The 14,536-nt window shown below is 46.7% G+C and overlaps 2 protein-coding genes across 4 annotated transcripts in view; one reads left to right on the top strand and one right to left on the bottom strand.

Moving 5' to 3' along the window:
- The window catches only part of atrx (ATRX chromatin remodeler), a 31,106-nt gene extending 29,385 nt beyond the window's left edge, over nt 1-1,721 (top strand). For all 3 annotated transcript variants that reach the window (XM_053428262.1, XM_053428260.1, XM_053428261.1), the window contains exon 34: nt 118-1,721. In XM_053428262.1, the coding sequence (XP_053284237.1) occupies nt 118-333 (216 nt within the window). In that variant the 3' untranslated portion in view covers nt 334-1,721. The remainder of the gene's footprint in view (nt 1-117) is intronic.
- A 1,813-nt stretch (nt 1,722-3,534) lies between these two features.
- Nucleotides 3,535-9,783, bottom strand: fgf16 (fibroblast growth factor 16). Its single transcript, XM_053429035.1, has 3 exons — nt 9,061-9,783; nt 7,407-7,510; nt 3,535-5,003 (listed from the first exon to the last, which is right to left on the bottom strand). The coding sequence occupies exons 1-3, from the start codon at nt 9,362-9,364 to the stop codon at nt 4,758-4,760; spliced, it is 654 nt and encodes a 217-aa protein (XP_053285010.1). The 5' UTR covers nt 9,365-9,783; the 3' UTR covers nt 3,535-4,757.
- Between the last annotated feature and the right edge of the window lie 4,753 nt (nt 9,784-14,536).

Here is a 14,536-nt window from a genome sequence, read left to right as displayed (position 1 = left end):
TGTCCTTACATGTGCTCAGGTCATGTGAGGTTTGCAGCTGGTGGTTATTTCACTACAATAGTCATTCATAGTTATTTGTAGTTAATTTGTCTGTCTCTGTTTTGTTTTTCTGTCCAGCTGATGATGTTCGTGCAGAAGCTCATCACCAACAGGAAGGTGCAGGAGCAGCAGCTGGCCATGGCTAACCAGGCCAGCTACCTGAACCAGCTGGCCCTGCAGAACGGCATGATGGGAGGCAGCGGGCTCAACCAGATGGACCTGCTGGGACTCTACCAGCAGCTTCACGGCCAGCAAAGCATGGGCAAGAATCCTGGGCCCTCCAAGGGCCTGTAGGTCAGAGGGACTATTCCTCAGCCCCCACAACCCACCCCCTGCCCACACAGCTAGCCAGCTCCCAGTGGCCCAGTCCAAGCATGGCCCTGTAACTGAGCAGCGCTCAAAGCAAACCGGAGCACCAAGCAGAGGGTGGAGTAGTTTTGAGACTAGGCCGCTGTCCGCTGGGGCCTCAACTGGCCTAGACTCTCAGTCCTTTATTCTGTAGTTCACTGAGAGGAAGTGGAATATAATGTATAAATGACTGTGTGAAAGATCTGTTAGGATGTTTAACAGGAAAAAAAATGTATATACCGCCTTAATGTTATTCAAGTTCTATATCTTCATTTTTCATGTATTTAAAGACGAACAAGTTTTACCCTCAATGCTTTTAAGCATTGTTCTGTTTCCCCCTTAAGAGGGTTTCCATATAATTTAAACTCAGTTTTTTATACTGTTTTAAATGCCTAACTAAACTGAGTGGGACCAGTGTCGTTGGTGACAGGACTCCATAACTGTAAAGGGTTAGGGTTACATGATTATTAGCACCAGTAGATTCCTCCACCAATATCACCCACAGCTGTTGGTGCTGCAAAGTCCTGCTCTTCTTGGCAAATAGAAGAAACTGATGAGTTGACAAAAACTGAAAAAAAGCATAACAATTTTCGCCTTATTATATATTAGTTTCCTAAAAAAAAACTCTGTAAAGTTTTGAGATTTGTTCAGAACCTTTTTCTATTTTGCTTTTAAGTGTTTATGTAAGTTGTCACTGAACATGTTAATGGAATGCTTCTGTTGTTCAAAACTGCCTGCCCGTTCTTTTTCGTAACCTCACTCCCACCGTCATGTGTTGTCTAGCATAGCACTGTGTGTCCTGTCCATCGTTTATGTTCCACTTGTGTTGATCCCGAGCTTGGGTGACTGATGGGGTCTCGCAAAGCGTAACCACTTCAGCCACGTACCCCAGGGCCCAAAAAGTTTCCCTTTACTCGTCTGTGTTTGATAAGGTTGGACGTGACAGGAAGAAGTAAAGATTGGAAATCTTCTTGTATCGGGCTGCCGAGTGTTGTCTGCTTTGTGAGAATCCATCCTCCTGGATACTGTAGTCTCGGCTGGCAGACTCCCAGACTACCTGTACTCTACTTTGGCACATTCTTGCTTCTAAATGCTTAAACTGGTGTAGCTGTTAAACATGAAGAATATGTGCATTTTTCATGAAGAGAAGCCCACTTCTGTAGTTGGCTCCTGCGTTCGCACAAGGTGTATTTCATAAGTGTTGAGAAACTTTTTTGCCCTCCTCTAAGAATGTTCTTATGTTAGATAATACACCAAGTTGATTTGCCATGAATTTGATCTGCTATTATCTTGATAAGTATTTAATATAACATTTAATAAAGTGACCAAAAGGATGAGCAACTCCCGTGTTTGAGTTATTTGTTTTTTTAAGTGCTCTGCATTCCTCTGCACTGACTGAATTTATAGTGGGGAATGTTGGCATTCAGTTATTGGTTGTTTTTATTATTGAAGGTCTTCCACAAACTTTTTATTACACACCTGTATCATTACGTATCTGAAGCACGACTGATGGTGGATTGTTGAGCTTTATACTGACCGAGATATTTAAGAATATATAAAATGTCATGGTCAAATATTGCCCGGTAGTGTTAGGGGCTTGTTTCTATTGCCTTTATTAGACAGTCGAGAGAGATGAGGGACGACATGTAACAAAGCCTTCCAGATATCGAGGATAGTATGTGTCAGGTTTTAAATATACAGTCAATGAAGAGGAATATGTTGTGTGTAAAAATGTTTATCACATTCTTGTTCAGAAGTGGATAAAAAGAACAATAGTTTAGTATAATGACAAACTACTGGAAACAGCTAGCATGGCTCTGTCACAAAATCTTCCTGCTTCCACAGAGACATTGTTTCTGATGAAGAACTACATGTCCCCATGTAAAAGTACAACTTTAAATCTACACAGTTGGGTTCATGTTAAAGGTTAAACAAGTTACAACGTGTTGACTGATGAGCTAGTAGGCAGATTTATGTTGCCATTGTTTGGGGCCAGACTACTCCCCTCTGCTCTCAGGGTCCATGCTAAGCTAGGCTAACTGTCTCCAGCCTCATATTTCCTATACACACATGAGAACAGTATGTTTCTTCTCATTTTGGCACAAACACAAATACATTCAGGAATTTAGTGCTACCCCTTAACGGCTGACGGATCCATCCTGGTGTCCCAGTGTTTCACACCCTCTGTCCCGCTCTCTTCTCCCTTCAATCTTTCATCTATTTTCCCTCTCCCGGTATTGTTTTCATTTCTCAGTCTGCCAGGGTTTTCCCCTGCATGTCTTTGACTTTTCCATTCCCTCCCCCCAGGGGAGCTTGCTCTCACAGCTTACAGATATCTGCCAGTGGAGAAACATTACAACTATTGCAGATGTTGAAATGTTGATCCCATCCCCTCTTAGCCCCAGATTACCACCACTCCACGTTTGCAGCAGCACAACCCCGGTGGTTCTCTGTGGAGCAGGCAGCTGTTTCTGTCCGTTGAGACGGCCCCGGTGCAGACTGCGCCGTGACGGGGTCTGGGAGGCCCCCGCCGGCAACAACCAATCGCTGCCCTGAACCCAGGCTGATGTGTAAAGCCAATTAGGAGCGGAGGAGTCGGGATCCAGTTGCACAGAGAGTCTGATTTTGTTCGGTAGATGTGGGCTGATTAAGACCTCATGGAGCCAGAGGGGGCCTGTGCACATTACTGGGTAAAGGGTTTGTGAGGGCAAATTGGCTCTGGCTTGTACGGGTGTTGCAACTTCTCACCCAATTTTCTCGCAAATGCCACATGGTCACTGTTTTACAGACATTACATTTAATACAACAACGGGCAAGCTGCATAATAATGGCATTTCAATAGAGATATCTCTGAGGTGAAGCTACTTTGAAGTGAATTAATTATCAGGTGAAAAAAGCACATCATGTTGGTGTTCGAGGAGAAGTCAGGGGAACACCAAAATCAACAGGGTCCATCCTCTGGGGACCTTGAATGTAAATACAAAATTGCATGTTGAAGTTGTTCACAGCACTGCACCGCGCACATGGCTGGAAACACCAGGAAAGAAATGCAACATTCACATTGATATCTATTTCTGGTTTTAATTGGTACATCAGGTTTTAATCAAAGGAAAAAATAGTCTGTCACAATGAGTTCTTGATAGCAGGACAATTTTATTGTCATTTTCATTGCAGTTCTTCATAACATTTTTTTTTTGATTTTTTTGATTTTGGTGTAATTTCAGTAGAATCTAACCGTCCAGATAACTTCAAGTTCATTACAAAATAAAGTCTTTGCAATAAATAAATATATAGATTTATATTTATACTTTATAGGTAGAAAATAAATATATTGTACATCTCATAAATAGGATCACCCATATGTACACCTCAGCTGCTTGCGTTTTTAATAATGTTCCTGACACTCCGAACATTACAAGTCACAGACCCCCCCCCCCACCACCCCCCTCATCTGTCATTCTTTTCAACCACAGTCAGAGAAGTGCTTTTGTCCCGAGCCTCATCGTTTGTTCCGCATACAACTCCTACAAGACGCCGCTCCGTGCTTTATCTAAACGTGATGAATGCGATCGTTAGACTGATGATTGCATGGGAGACCGAGCGGGCCTGCAGCTGGGAACTGGGGATGTGCAGTAAGTGCTCTTTTCATCTGTCACACATTCATCAGAGATTTTACGTCCCCGCTTTCATCTTTGATTTTTGAGGACAACTCAATAAAAGCTCCCGTTGTAACAGTTTGCTCCCGTTCGCTCTGGTGCCCGACCATCCAAACCTGCCACGCTCCGTCTATCCATCCATCTCTGTGTTTGTGGAATGTGCCCTCGCTTACATTTACCATGACTGCGTACAGAGCATGACAAACGGGCCATGTTTCATCTGCAGTGCTTTCTGTTTCCTTTCTGCAGCTAAGTATCTGTCCTGCCTTCTCATACCAACTTTTGGTTCTCCCCCCCCCCCCCCAAGGTTATGTGCCTCGCGGCTCCATTCGTCACTGCACGCCCTTTCAGTATCTATGCATTTACCTTTAAAAAACAAAAAAAAGTGGTTATTTAGAGAAGCGTGGCACCTGATTGCCCCACAGCTGGGCAGTCATGTGGGCCACATTTGTCCCCATGTCCGTAGTGGTTTTACACGACGACTCTCTGTCCTCGCCGGCGTCGCAAGTCCACTACCGAAGCAAAGAAGCGACATCCAGGATTGGCACAAAGTTTATGTCAGTGCCGTATGTGCTTTGTAGTGGGCTGAGGCGTAAACGTAGTGACCTCAGCGGGTGTTGAGGGTGAACAGTTCTGTACCGGGTCCAAAATATCCACAACACCCCCCCTCTCCTCCTCGTTTACTTCTGTTCCTCCCGGTGGAACCAGCTCTGGTCACCTGTACTGGAATAAGTCTCTGTAGGCCTGCGGGATCTTTTCAATCTCCACCGGCCTGGGTAAGAAGTGGGTGAGTTTCTGGTGTTTCTTAGTCCTGTTGCCCTCCCTGGGCGAGCCGTCCTTGTTCAAGGCCACGTAGTAGAAGCGCCCCGTGTCCGTGTGCTTGTACAGAGTTGAAGAGTAGGTGTTGTACCAGTTCTCCTCAAACTGATCCCTGAACACACATTCTGCCGTCAGCTTCTTCTGCAGGAGAGAAAAAACAACACGTAAGTCAGGTGCTGAGGTCCTGCCCCGCACGGCCCTGAGCGAGGGAAAAGAACATTTGCAACGAAAGACACTAAAGAGGGAACACAAGCGGAGATTGAGATGGACGGCGCTGCCCTGCACGCAGATCTCCCCGTCTCTGACGGACCTGTTTGTGTTTGTCGTGAACTCCTTGGGTCCTTTGCACCAAAAGCTGAAGTGAAGCAGCAGAAGCTCATCTAGACAGGAGCTCATTATGACAAACGAGGGGAAGTCATTACAGGCGGCTTTTCACTTCACGCCCCACACTTACTCCTCAGACCTCTTCACCTCTAGTTGTGCATGGAGAAGTATTTCCCTCCCTGCATGTGCTACAATTAGAACAGGGAACGGGAGTACAGGCTCCTCTCACACACACACACACACACACACACACACACACACACACACACACACCACGTTTATACTTCTATCTTACTAAGGACACTCATTGGCATAATGCATTTCCAAGCCCCTTACCTTAACCCTAACCATCCAAACTATATGCCTAACCCTAACGCTAACCTAAACCTAATTCTAACCCTAGCCCTAAAACCATGTCTTAACCCTTAAACAGCCCATTAAAAGGTGGGTCAGAAAGTGAGGACCGGCCAAAATATCCTCACTCTGTAGCTTGTAGGCTCAAAGTGGTCCTCACAAAGATAGCTGTACAAGAGCACACACACAGCCTGGGCCTTCACTGATGGCGCAGCAGGAGCGATGGCTGCGGGTTCAACAGGTGAGAGTGTGCTGGCTGAGTGACTGGGAGAGAACAATAAGAGCTGCTTTCCTGCCAGGACCGGTCAGTCTCTGCTGCTCTGTAAGACGGCCACAAACTCCAAGGAGTCGAGGGTATCACTGGGGACCCAGGCTCAAAACTGAAGGGTGTCCCAAAACAGTCTCTCCCTCCCGCTGTCCCCATGTACACACGAGTTGAACTTATTTTTTTTTCCTGGGGCTACGAAGGAGATAAATGTTCGCCATCGGTCGATCTTTTAGCCTTTAGCACACTTTATGGTGTTTGTGCAAGAGTCTTGCTTTTTATTACAGCAGTAATTGTGTTGATTGGCTGTCAGGCTCTGCTTGGCTGCGGCTGCGTGGTGAAGCTGTTGTCTGTAAACACAGCCCCGAGGGCACATGACTAGGCCAGCTTCATCCTAATAGACACGCACACACGCAGAAACCTCATCGGATCAACAGCTCGTCAAGGTCCGGTGGTTGTGGGCCGGAAGCCCCCTCCCGTCCCACCTCCTGGCCCTCTCAGATTCAGACATATATATTTACATCTCGCCCTCTCTGTCAGTCATGTGACTTATTCAGGTGTGCAATTACTCCCCCACCCCCCCGACCCACCAAATCATGGCCTCCCACCATCACCTCCCCAATGCAGGGGTCAAGGCTCCGGGATGCCAGACTCTGATAGCAGTAACCATATCTGCACTTTTCGACATAATGGCCGTGCTTAAAAAGTAGCCTCTGTTGGAAATATTCAGAGCTGGGGGGGGGGGGGGGGGGGGGGAGTCTGAGCTCTGAGGGGCCCTCAGGTAAAATGCCCTGGGACACCTGATACAGGTAACCCTCACATACTTCCCTTTCATTGTTTTTATCTCTTCCATTTCCCCTCCCCTGTCCCCAGACACCGACCACATATGAGAGAAAGTCAGCCAAAGAGTAACACACAGACACACACACACACACACACACACACACACACACACACACACAAACAAACACACACACACACACAACGCGTCCCCCCTGAAAAACAGATGTTCTGTTGAAACTACAATCACTGTGGAAAAACACAAAATAATTCTTCTATATTTAACAGTGCCGTCCAGCTGTGCACGGAGACGTCCTCTCCACTGGACTCGCCCTCCGCACACGTCCAAGCGCTCCTGTCTCCACTTTGGGGAAAATATGTAAATATTTCTGCATTTCTCAAAACTCTCAGATGAGGTCAGCTCGCTCTCCGAAAGCAGGTTTTTCCCTTGAATCCTTTTCACACATGGGGACCTCTGTACTCTTTTATTCGATACTGGGGCTGTTGTTTGTGGTCTGGAAGTTCAATCTAGTGTCTCGATTCGTCCCTCTGTGATGAAGGGAAGCAGCGGGAGAGGGAGGCATGCGGCTCAAGAGTGTGAGAGAGACCCGGACGACTTGTTTTGACTCACTGCGGCTTTTCCCATCCGCCACGTATGGGAACCTCGATAACAGACGGACCCTCAGACTGCTCCTGGAAACATCTCTTTTGACAGCCCACTACTTACTGACGTGTGCTCTCTTGTGCCAGACTAGTTGTGGACGAGAGGCTGCATGCATGGGGTGTACATAAAAGAGGGGTTGGTGGGTGGGTTGACTCACCGACCCAAAGAGCTCTCCTTTTTCATTCATGCCGAGGTAGAGTCCAGCATCGACCCCTCTGATGCTGACCAGACCCACTGCCAGGCTGATGAACTCCAGGATACCTGAGGTCAAACACACACACACACACAAATTTGTCAATGAAGCCCACAAACACAGTGGCCTCCTCAGCCGACTAGAGCAGATACATGTATGTAAATCGTACTACATTTGCAAATTGTCCACTGCCATCTGATCAGTTTTTAGTCTGGGTTATTTGCACTCTAAGGAAACCCAAAGTCTTCTTCCCAGTCCACGCTCCCATTCAGTGTCTTAATGTTGTCATCATTTACAACAGGAAAGACCAATGTGCAGCACCAGCGGAGGGTTTCTTTGGTTTGTCGCTTTCTTTTCAAGTCTTGCTCAATTCATCGCGTCACTCTGTCATAATGGGCTGTGGTTGTCTATAAACTTGTTCATCCTGGCTTTGGGAATTCCAACTGGCCTCTAATACAGAGCTAGGACTGGGAGCTGTGGGCACGGTTGTTTGCTGACTCACAGGAAGCCGGTGCGAAGGGGGAACATGTACAGTTCAAAGACCAGGAAACAACCGGTGAAATTAAAAGCCACGGGGCTGCTGTGATGATGCCGAGGTTAGTCAGAGAGGATCCAGCTGGCTGCAGCCGCCTGGCAGAGGCCACCTGGTCCCCATCTCCTCGACCTCATCCGAAGCCAGAGGATGACACAGACGATCCCTCTAATTTTTTTTGCGGGGCGAAAGAAGAGTGTCTCTTCTTTTTTTCCCCTCCTCCTTTTAATCAAAGCCACGTCGCTCCTCGCAGCTCTGACAAAGACCTTAAGTGGAGCCAGAGACAAACACGCGCGGACCACCCATCCCTGTAAACCGGCTTGTTTTGGCTGCGCGTCTGAACATAAAAAAAAAAAAAAAAAAAAACCTTCCCAGAATTCCGCACTGGTCATGCTTTAATCTGGAGGTATTCCGCCTGCACCTGCGACATGATTGCACGGACACGAGGCGCGGGACATGTGCGCGTCTGCCCCCCCCCCCCCCGACCTCATGTGTTTATCGCTGTCCCGCGAGCCGCACCTCGCCCCATTTGCATCAATGGTACCAAATCTTCCGAGCACGAGCGCTGGAGACACCTGTGCCCCTCACGCACGCACGCACGCGGCGGCGGCGGCGGCGGTCTCCAGGGGAAAGAGATGCGCGGCTCCGCTCCTCCTGCGCGCCTCCAGGTGACGGTGACGCACGGAGCTGTACTCACAGGGGGAAGTGCGGCAGGGGGAAACACGCTCCTTAATTAAAGTCAGTCTGAGATTGACAGCAGAGAGAATTATCTAAATTGATAGCGCTGGATATATATTGCACCTCGTAAATCACCTAAATCTGCAATGAAATTCTGTAATAAGGATAATTGCTTCCCCCAGGAGCACTGGAGGCCTCAGCTCGACCCTTTTCATTTAGACATGTCTGTCAGTGACTGTGTGTGATAACAATAATAATAATAACAATAATAATAATAGCAACAATAATAATAATAAAATAATAATAATCATAATAATAAGTCAGTGGTGGTGAACCAAGACGGACACATGATCAAATCCGCAGCATTCTCAACTTTTCTGAACCACATAAAAAGGACCGTGGCCTCACCGAATCTGCTGTGGTCCTGTCGTGTCCCGTGCACGGTGCCGTTGGGGAATATCTCCAGCTGGAAGCCGGTCCTGCAGTAGAGCTGCCGCCGCCTCAGGATCCCCTTGAGGTGCCCGAAATCCGTCGGCGACCCCCGCTGCAGCCTCCCCTCGATCTGCCCCAGCCGCTCATTCAGCCCCACCGGAGCCTCCACCACGGGCACTATCCCGACCGAAGGAAAGGTTTGTAAATCCAAGTCGACTGTCCCCAGAAAGCTCCCGACCTCCGCCATGGTGTGCACAGCTGTCAGATTAAGCGACGGCATTTAAAAGGTTTGGGCGACTCGAAGCGGGAGAAAAGTTTGACGCAAGTCCGGTTCATGCACGCACGAAGCCAAAGGGACACCCGGCGCGCCGCTGCTCCTCCGAATCAGTCCTCTTGCGTTTATTGATCGTCCTCTGCTTTAATCATCAGTTTGATATCTCTGTTCATCAGATGGAAAGACCCTTATTATATACATACTCCCCACGCATTCTCACATTGGATGTTCAAACACAAGCCACGCCTGGCTGGCATCCCTTCTTTACGCGCATCAGTTTCCCTCACTTGAACGTGTGGAGCCACTTCCAGTCCAACTTTTCGCTGCTGGTGATGCCGCTGTCTGTCACTGCGCTCTGTGGAAAGCTGCACCTAATCCTCCGATCACGCAAAAGCCCAGTGCGGGTCCTCTCATGGCTGCTGCGCTCCCTTCTCTGACAGAGGCACACGGTCTTTCCAGGGGCAGGGAGCTCTGCTGGCAACAGCTTGTGGCGCATTACAAAGCGAGACAGACCCACAGACCATCATTGTTAAAAGACAAAACAAAAGCAGCTGACACAAAGCTGAGAAGCTCTATCTATCATAAACTGTAACAAACCACTGCACCACAAAGGCGATCCATAATTTACTCTGACTGGTTTATGGTCACACCACGGCCACTCCGAGAGAAGAAGGGGGTGGGGTGGGTGGTGGGGTTACAGGAAAACCGCAGAGTATCAGGTGAGCGTTTCCCTCCCCGCAAGATTATCAAAATAATCTGTGCGTAATCTCAGAGCAAACCGGTCTCACGCACAAGTGCCAGTGCCAACCACAGCGGCAGGACGTTTTCATGAGAGCCTTTTCTCCACCTCCTCGCTGGAAGCAGGTGCTTCCTCGCCCCTCTGCACAACGTTTGCAATGTGCTCCAGCAAACCAGCAGTTTAACCACGGCGAGGGGGGGGGGGAAAGAAGGAAAATCCAAATGTTGATGACGTGTGGTATCAAATCGGACTGCTGCTGAACTCTGGGAGACTCCAGAAGAGCTTGGATCAAATGTTTTTAGATGGGCTTTTAAAAAAAGTTTTCAACATTAATCTTCAGAAACTTTTAAATAAGCTGCTGCAGCAATTATGTAACTCAGAAAACATGAGACAGCAGCACATGGAGAAAATCCTGGATATGAGAGTTATTTACAGAAGTTTGCATTTCTTTACTTTCAGCATTGTGAATATATAGCTGATAAATGACTTGTTTTTGCTCTGTAAAAGGAAAGAGCTTCAACTTGTAACACAAATTAGTTTTTTTTCAACTTAAAGCTAACAAGTTATAATTGTATAAAACAGTTTCGAACTTTGATTTGAAAAAAAGTATTTGTGTATTATTTAAAGTTGATCAACGATGATCCTTTTACACTGTTTTCTGCCTTATTGTGTCTTATCTACACAGAACCACTGCTTCACTTGTTAATTATACAATGTAAACGTGAATATTGGTGTTGAATGAATAAGTTGAACTAAAATATATCTGCGATTTTGACCGATCTCCTGTTCTCATCGATCCAGCACCTATCAAGCAGGGACACTTAATCTTCCCCACAGATATACTCATATATAAATACTATTTTTATGTAAAATATAATTTTCAAATAAGTAAAAGTAATCAGTAAAAATATTAAATTCAGAAGCACAAATTGTGCATAAAGGCCCAACGAGCACAATAATTTGTATAACTGTTCATTTTAACTTTTATTGTGTAGTTTATGTTCTTGTTATGTGAGTAAAAAACAACCTGAAAGGTGATGAGAGACTTTTTCAGTGGTACAATGACGCTAGTGGACGAGAAGCACAGCTCAACAATAACTGCAATGTTCTAAAAATATAAAGTATAAAGAGAGGGATAAATACAATCAAACAAAATAAAATAGAGCTAAAAATGAACTCAATAAAGAAATCCTATGCGATACTATATACATTGGTGGATGCAATAGTAAAACCAATGTGATATGTGTATACTGTATAAGTATATGTAAGTATAAGTTATTGCATAATTTTCAGAAGTAAGTCAAAAAATCTGTAGCTGTCAAATGAGTGCACATACATGAAGTTAAATACTGAGCGTCAATGCAAAGCTCTTTTCCCAGCTCTGATAAACACCTTCACATCTGCCCCCCCCCCCCCCCCCCCCCCCCCCTCAGCTGAAGCAGAAGTCTCTCCACTGAGGTCCAACATTTTTTATATTTCAGGTGCACAATGAGCTGCTGCACACATGAAAGAGAACAGCGAGAGAAGCCGCAGCAGGAATAATGACACATGGGTCAAATTTATGATTGAATGGGGATTTTGCATCTCGGTGCACAATGGTGGCAACAGGTCCCAACTTGTGCAGCAAAAAAAGAAAAGAAAGAGAAATGCAGCTGTTTAGCGAAGGCTTTATTTCTGTGTGAGGATTGACATGAAAACACTCTGCAGGAGTGTTTTAATTAGTTCACTGTTCTTGAGATATCAGTGACAGCGGGACGAGGTGGAAGGGGTTGGCCTGATTACATCAATAACACACTTTAACTATTAGGCTGGTTATTTTAGACCTCCCCATAGCTTTTTTTGGAAACCCCCGTCCTGAGGGGGAGTTCTCACCTCAGTGCTGCTCATCACAGGCAGCAGCAGCTTCCCCAGCACAGAAACAGGATTTATGGCCGTGCCTCACTTCCAGTGAATGGTGACGAATAGCCTGTTTAAACGACCCAAAGTGTGTACGATTGTATTGATGTCGCTGTCGGGCCTTGATGAATTTCCCGGCTCCTTGTTTTTTGGCTAATTCATCAACTTTTGTGGTGGCGGTGCAATCTATTTTGAAGCATATGTGAGCGGCTCTCAGGGCTCCTCCGACTGGGATACAGCACGATTGACCCTCCAAAGCACGCGGGCCCTTTTTCTCACTGCTACTAATTATGCCACTATAAATCTTGCGGGTGTGTCATGGCTGCATTGAAGTCAGAGGAGGGACAGTGGCTTTCAGCTGGTGCGGGATATGAAAGGTGGTGGGGGTGATGAATGCCCCGTGGGCCTCCGCTTGATGAATTGGGCAAGGGGTTGACGAGGAGTCAGGGATGGTCGGGCTTTGTGCGAACAGACACCGGGGCCTCGCCGCAGAGGAAGATGAAAGGAGGATTCGTCTCAGCTAAAGGCTAAAAGAAGGAGAGCGATTAAAGAATGGATAGGAGAGAGAAAGAAAGAGAGCGAGCAATCAAAACGGTGATAGAAAATTAAAAAGGAAACACCCAAAACCCCCTTTTCATGTTCTGACTTTCGCTCACTATCCATCTCCTCTACACACAAATCAATCTCAATGGCTACTGAATGCTAGAATAAAAAGTACAGAGGTGCTAAGATTTTATTTATTTATTTATGCATTTATTGGTAGGTATTACAGCTACATCTGTGGCTGCTCAGCCTTATTTTATAGTTGACATGTCAGATTTATGGCTGTAGACACACACACCAAAAACATAAAAATGCAGAGTTAAAATGTTCCCATATGCCGAGAACCTGCAGAGGATTTAGACATGAAGATAATGACCTCAAGTGCACGGCTGCAGCTTTGAAGTCGCTCTCCCATGAGTCACAGCGAGAGAGTCGAAATTGAAAATGAAGTTACACTTGCAGTGGGAATTGGGGGCTAATCGGAGCCTCACCTGTTTATTTGGATTGGACAGACTTCACATGTGTCCTCTCCGGAGCGGCTGAGCCAAAGGTCCGCTCGGACAAATTACACCGCAGACTGAGAGGTGTTGGTTTCGATTATGCATGGAGCGCGCCGGAGGTGCGTGTCTGCAGAGTCACAGTTGTTGTTAAAGAAACAGTTCAACAGTGTGAGAGAGGGGTTTGAACTTTCTTGGTGAGAGTTATATGAGAAGATAGACTTCCCTCTCATGTCTGCAGCTTATCACAAAGGCTGGAAACAGTCCGTCTGGCTCTGTCCAGATTTAAAGAAACCTTCTGACCAACCTCCCACTTAAATTTGTGTACTTTCATATTTGTTATTTGAATGGTTTTGGTCTCTTGATCCAAGTCTCATAAGTACTTTTTGTGTCTCGATTCAGGGGCCGCATCCTTGGGTGATTGCATTGAACACTGACTGCGGGGCGGTGTGGCCTAGTGGTAAGAGTGGTTTCTCTCCAACAAGAAGGTTGCCGGTTCAAATCCCACTCTCTCCCATCTGCATGCCGAAGTGTCCTTGGCAAGATACTGAACCCCTAAATGGCCCTTCATAAATGTTGAGTGTACTAAGTGTGAGTCGCTTTGGACAAAAGCGTCAGCCAAATTACATCAATGTATGATGTGTCACAGCAGCGCATCTAGACTGTCCCATTTGCAGTGTCCTCCAAATGCAGCTGACAAATGTTTCCTTCCACCCCTACTCCAGCGGGTGGATCATTCCCGGGCCAACCTATCCCAGGACTCATTGTGCTTCAGTGACAAACAGCTTTTCAAAAAGGTAACGTCGCCAAGCGACGAAACGCTTTAACTCAACCGAACAGCTGTACGATACTGATGCTCAAATACCGAGGGGCTTTAAAACGTCCACGTCGTGTCCAACTGCGGCTCTGTTGCTAGGCGACAGCAGTTAGTGACGCCTATCACAGAAATCCCTCGTAGACCAGACGTCTCATTTCAGCCTTTTGCCTTCTCGCCCACGAAGGAGGTGGTCTTCATGGGCCGTGTCCCCCAGAAGAAGTTGGCCCAGCTATCATCTACTGGTTATAGTGCAGCTCCTCTCCTGTCAGGGATGCTGTGTTTAGAAGAAGGCCTCCTGCTGCTCCTGATGGCCCACACGTAATAATCAGATCTGGGATCAGGTTCCTCCAAACCCCTCTTAACCTAAGCCAGGGGAGGGCATGGAAAAAAAAATCGCTGAGTAAATATCGGTGGATATTAGCAATGGGGGCTTGTATCTTATACCCCATGCTTAACAAAGGCCACTACAGGGGTCAGAGCCGTGCATCTGCCTGCTGGGCAGAGCGGCACGACAGAGCGCAGGGACTGTTGAGCATAAAAGCTGCAGAGCAAGAGCTGCAAACTCCCAGCCAGATAGAAAGAGAGAGACGAGAAAGGAGATCATCTGTTCTTATTTTACCTTTTGTCAAGCAGCATGTGGAAAATGATCTTCACTGTGAGTTATTTGCAGAGCTGGATTCCGTGTT

Source organism: Pleuronectes platessa, chromosome 8 (assembly GCF_947347685.1).
Source record: "Pleuronectes platessa chromosome 8, fPlePla1.1, whole genome shotgun sequence".
In the NCBI taxonomy this organism is placed as follows: Eukaryota; Metazoa; Chordata; class Actinopteri; order Pleuronectiformes; family Pleuronectidae; genus Pleuronectes; species Pleuronectes platessa.
This window is presented reverse-complemented; position numbering and strand designations above follow the sequence as displayed.

Coding starts and splice junctions, on each gene's coding strand:
- fgf16 (XM_053429035.1), bottom strand. CDS start 9,364: ATGCCGTCGCTTAATCTGACAGCTGTGCACACCATGGCGGAGGTCGGG. Junction 7,511..9,060: donor ACAGGACCACAGCAGATTCG/GTGAGGCCACGG, acceptor GTTTGACCTCAG/GTATCCTGGAGTTCATCAGC. Junction 5,004..7,406: donor AAGGAGAGCTCTTTGGGTCG/GTGAGTCAACCC, acceptor TCTCTCCTGCAG/AAGAAGCTGACGGCAGAATG.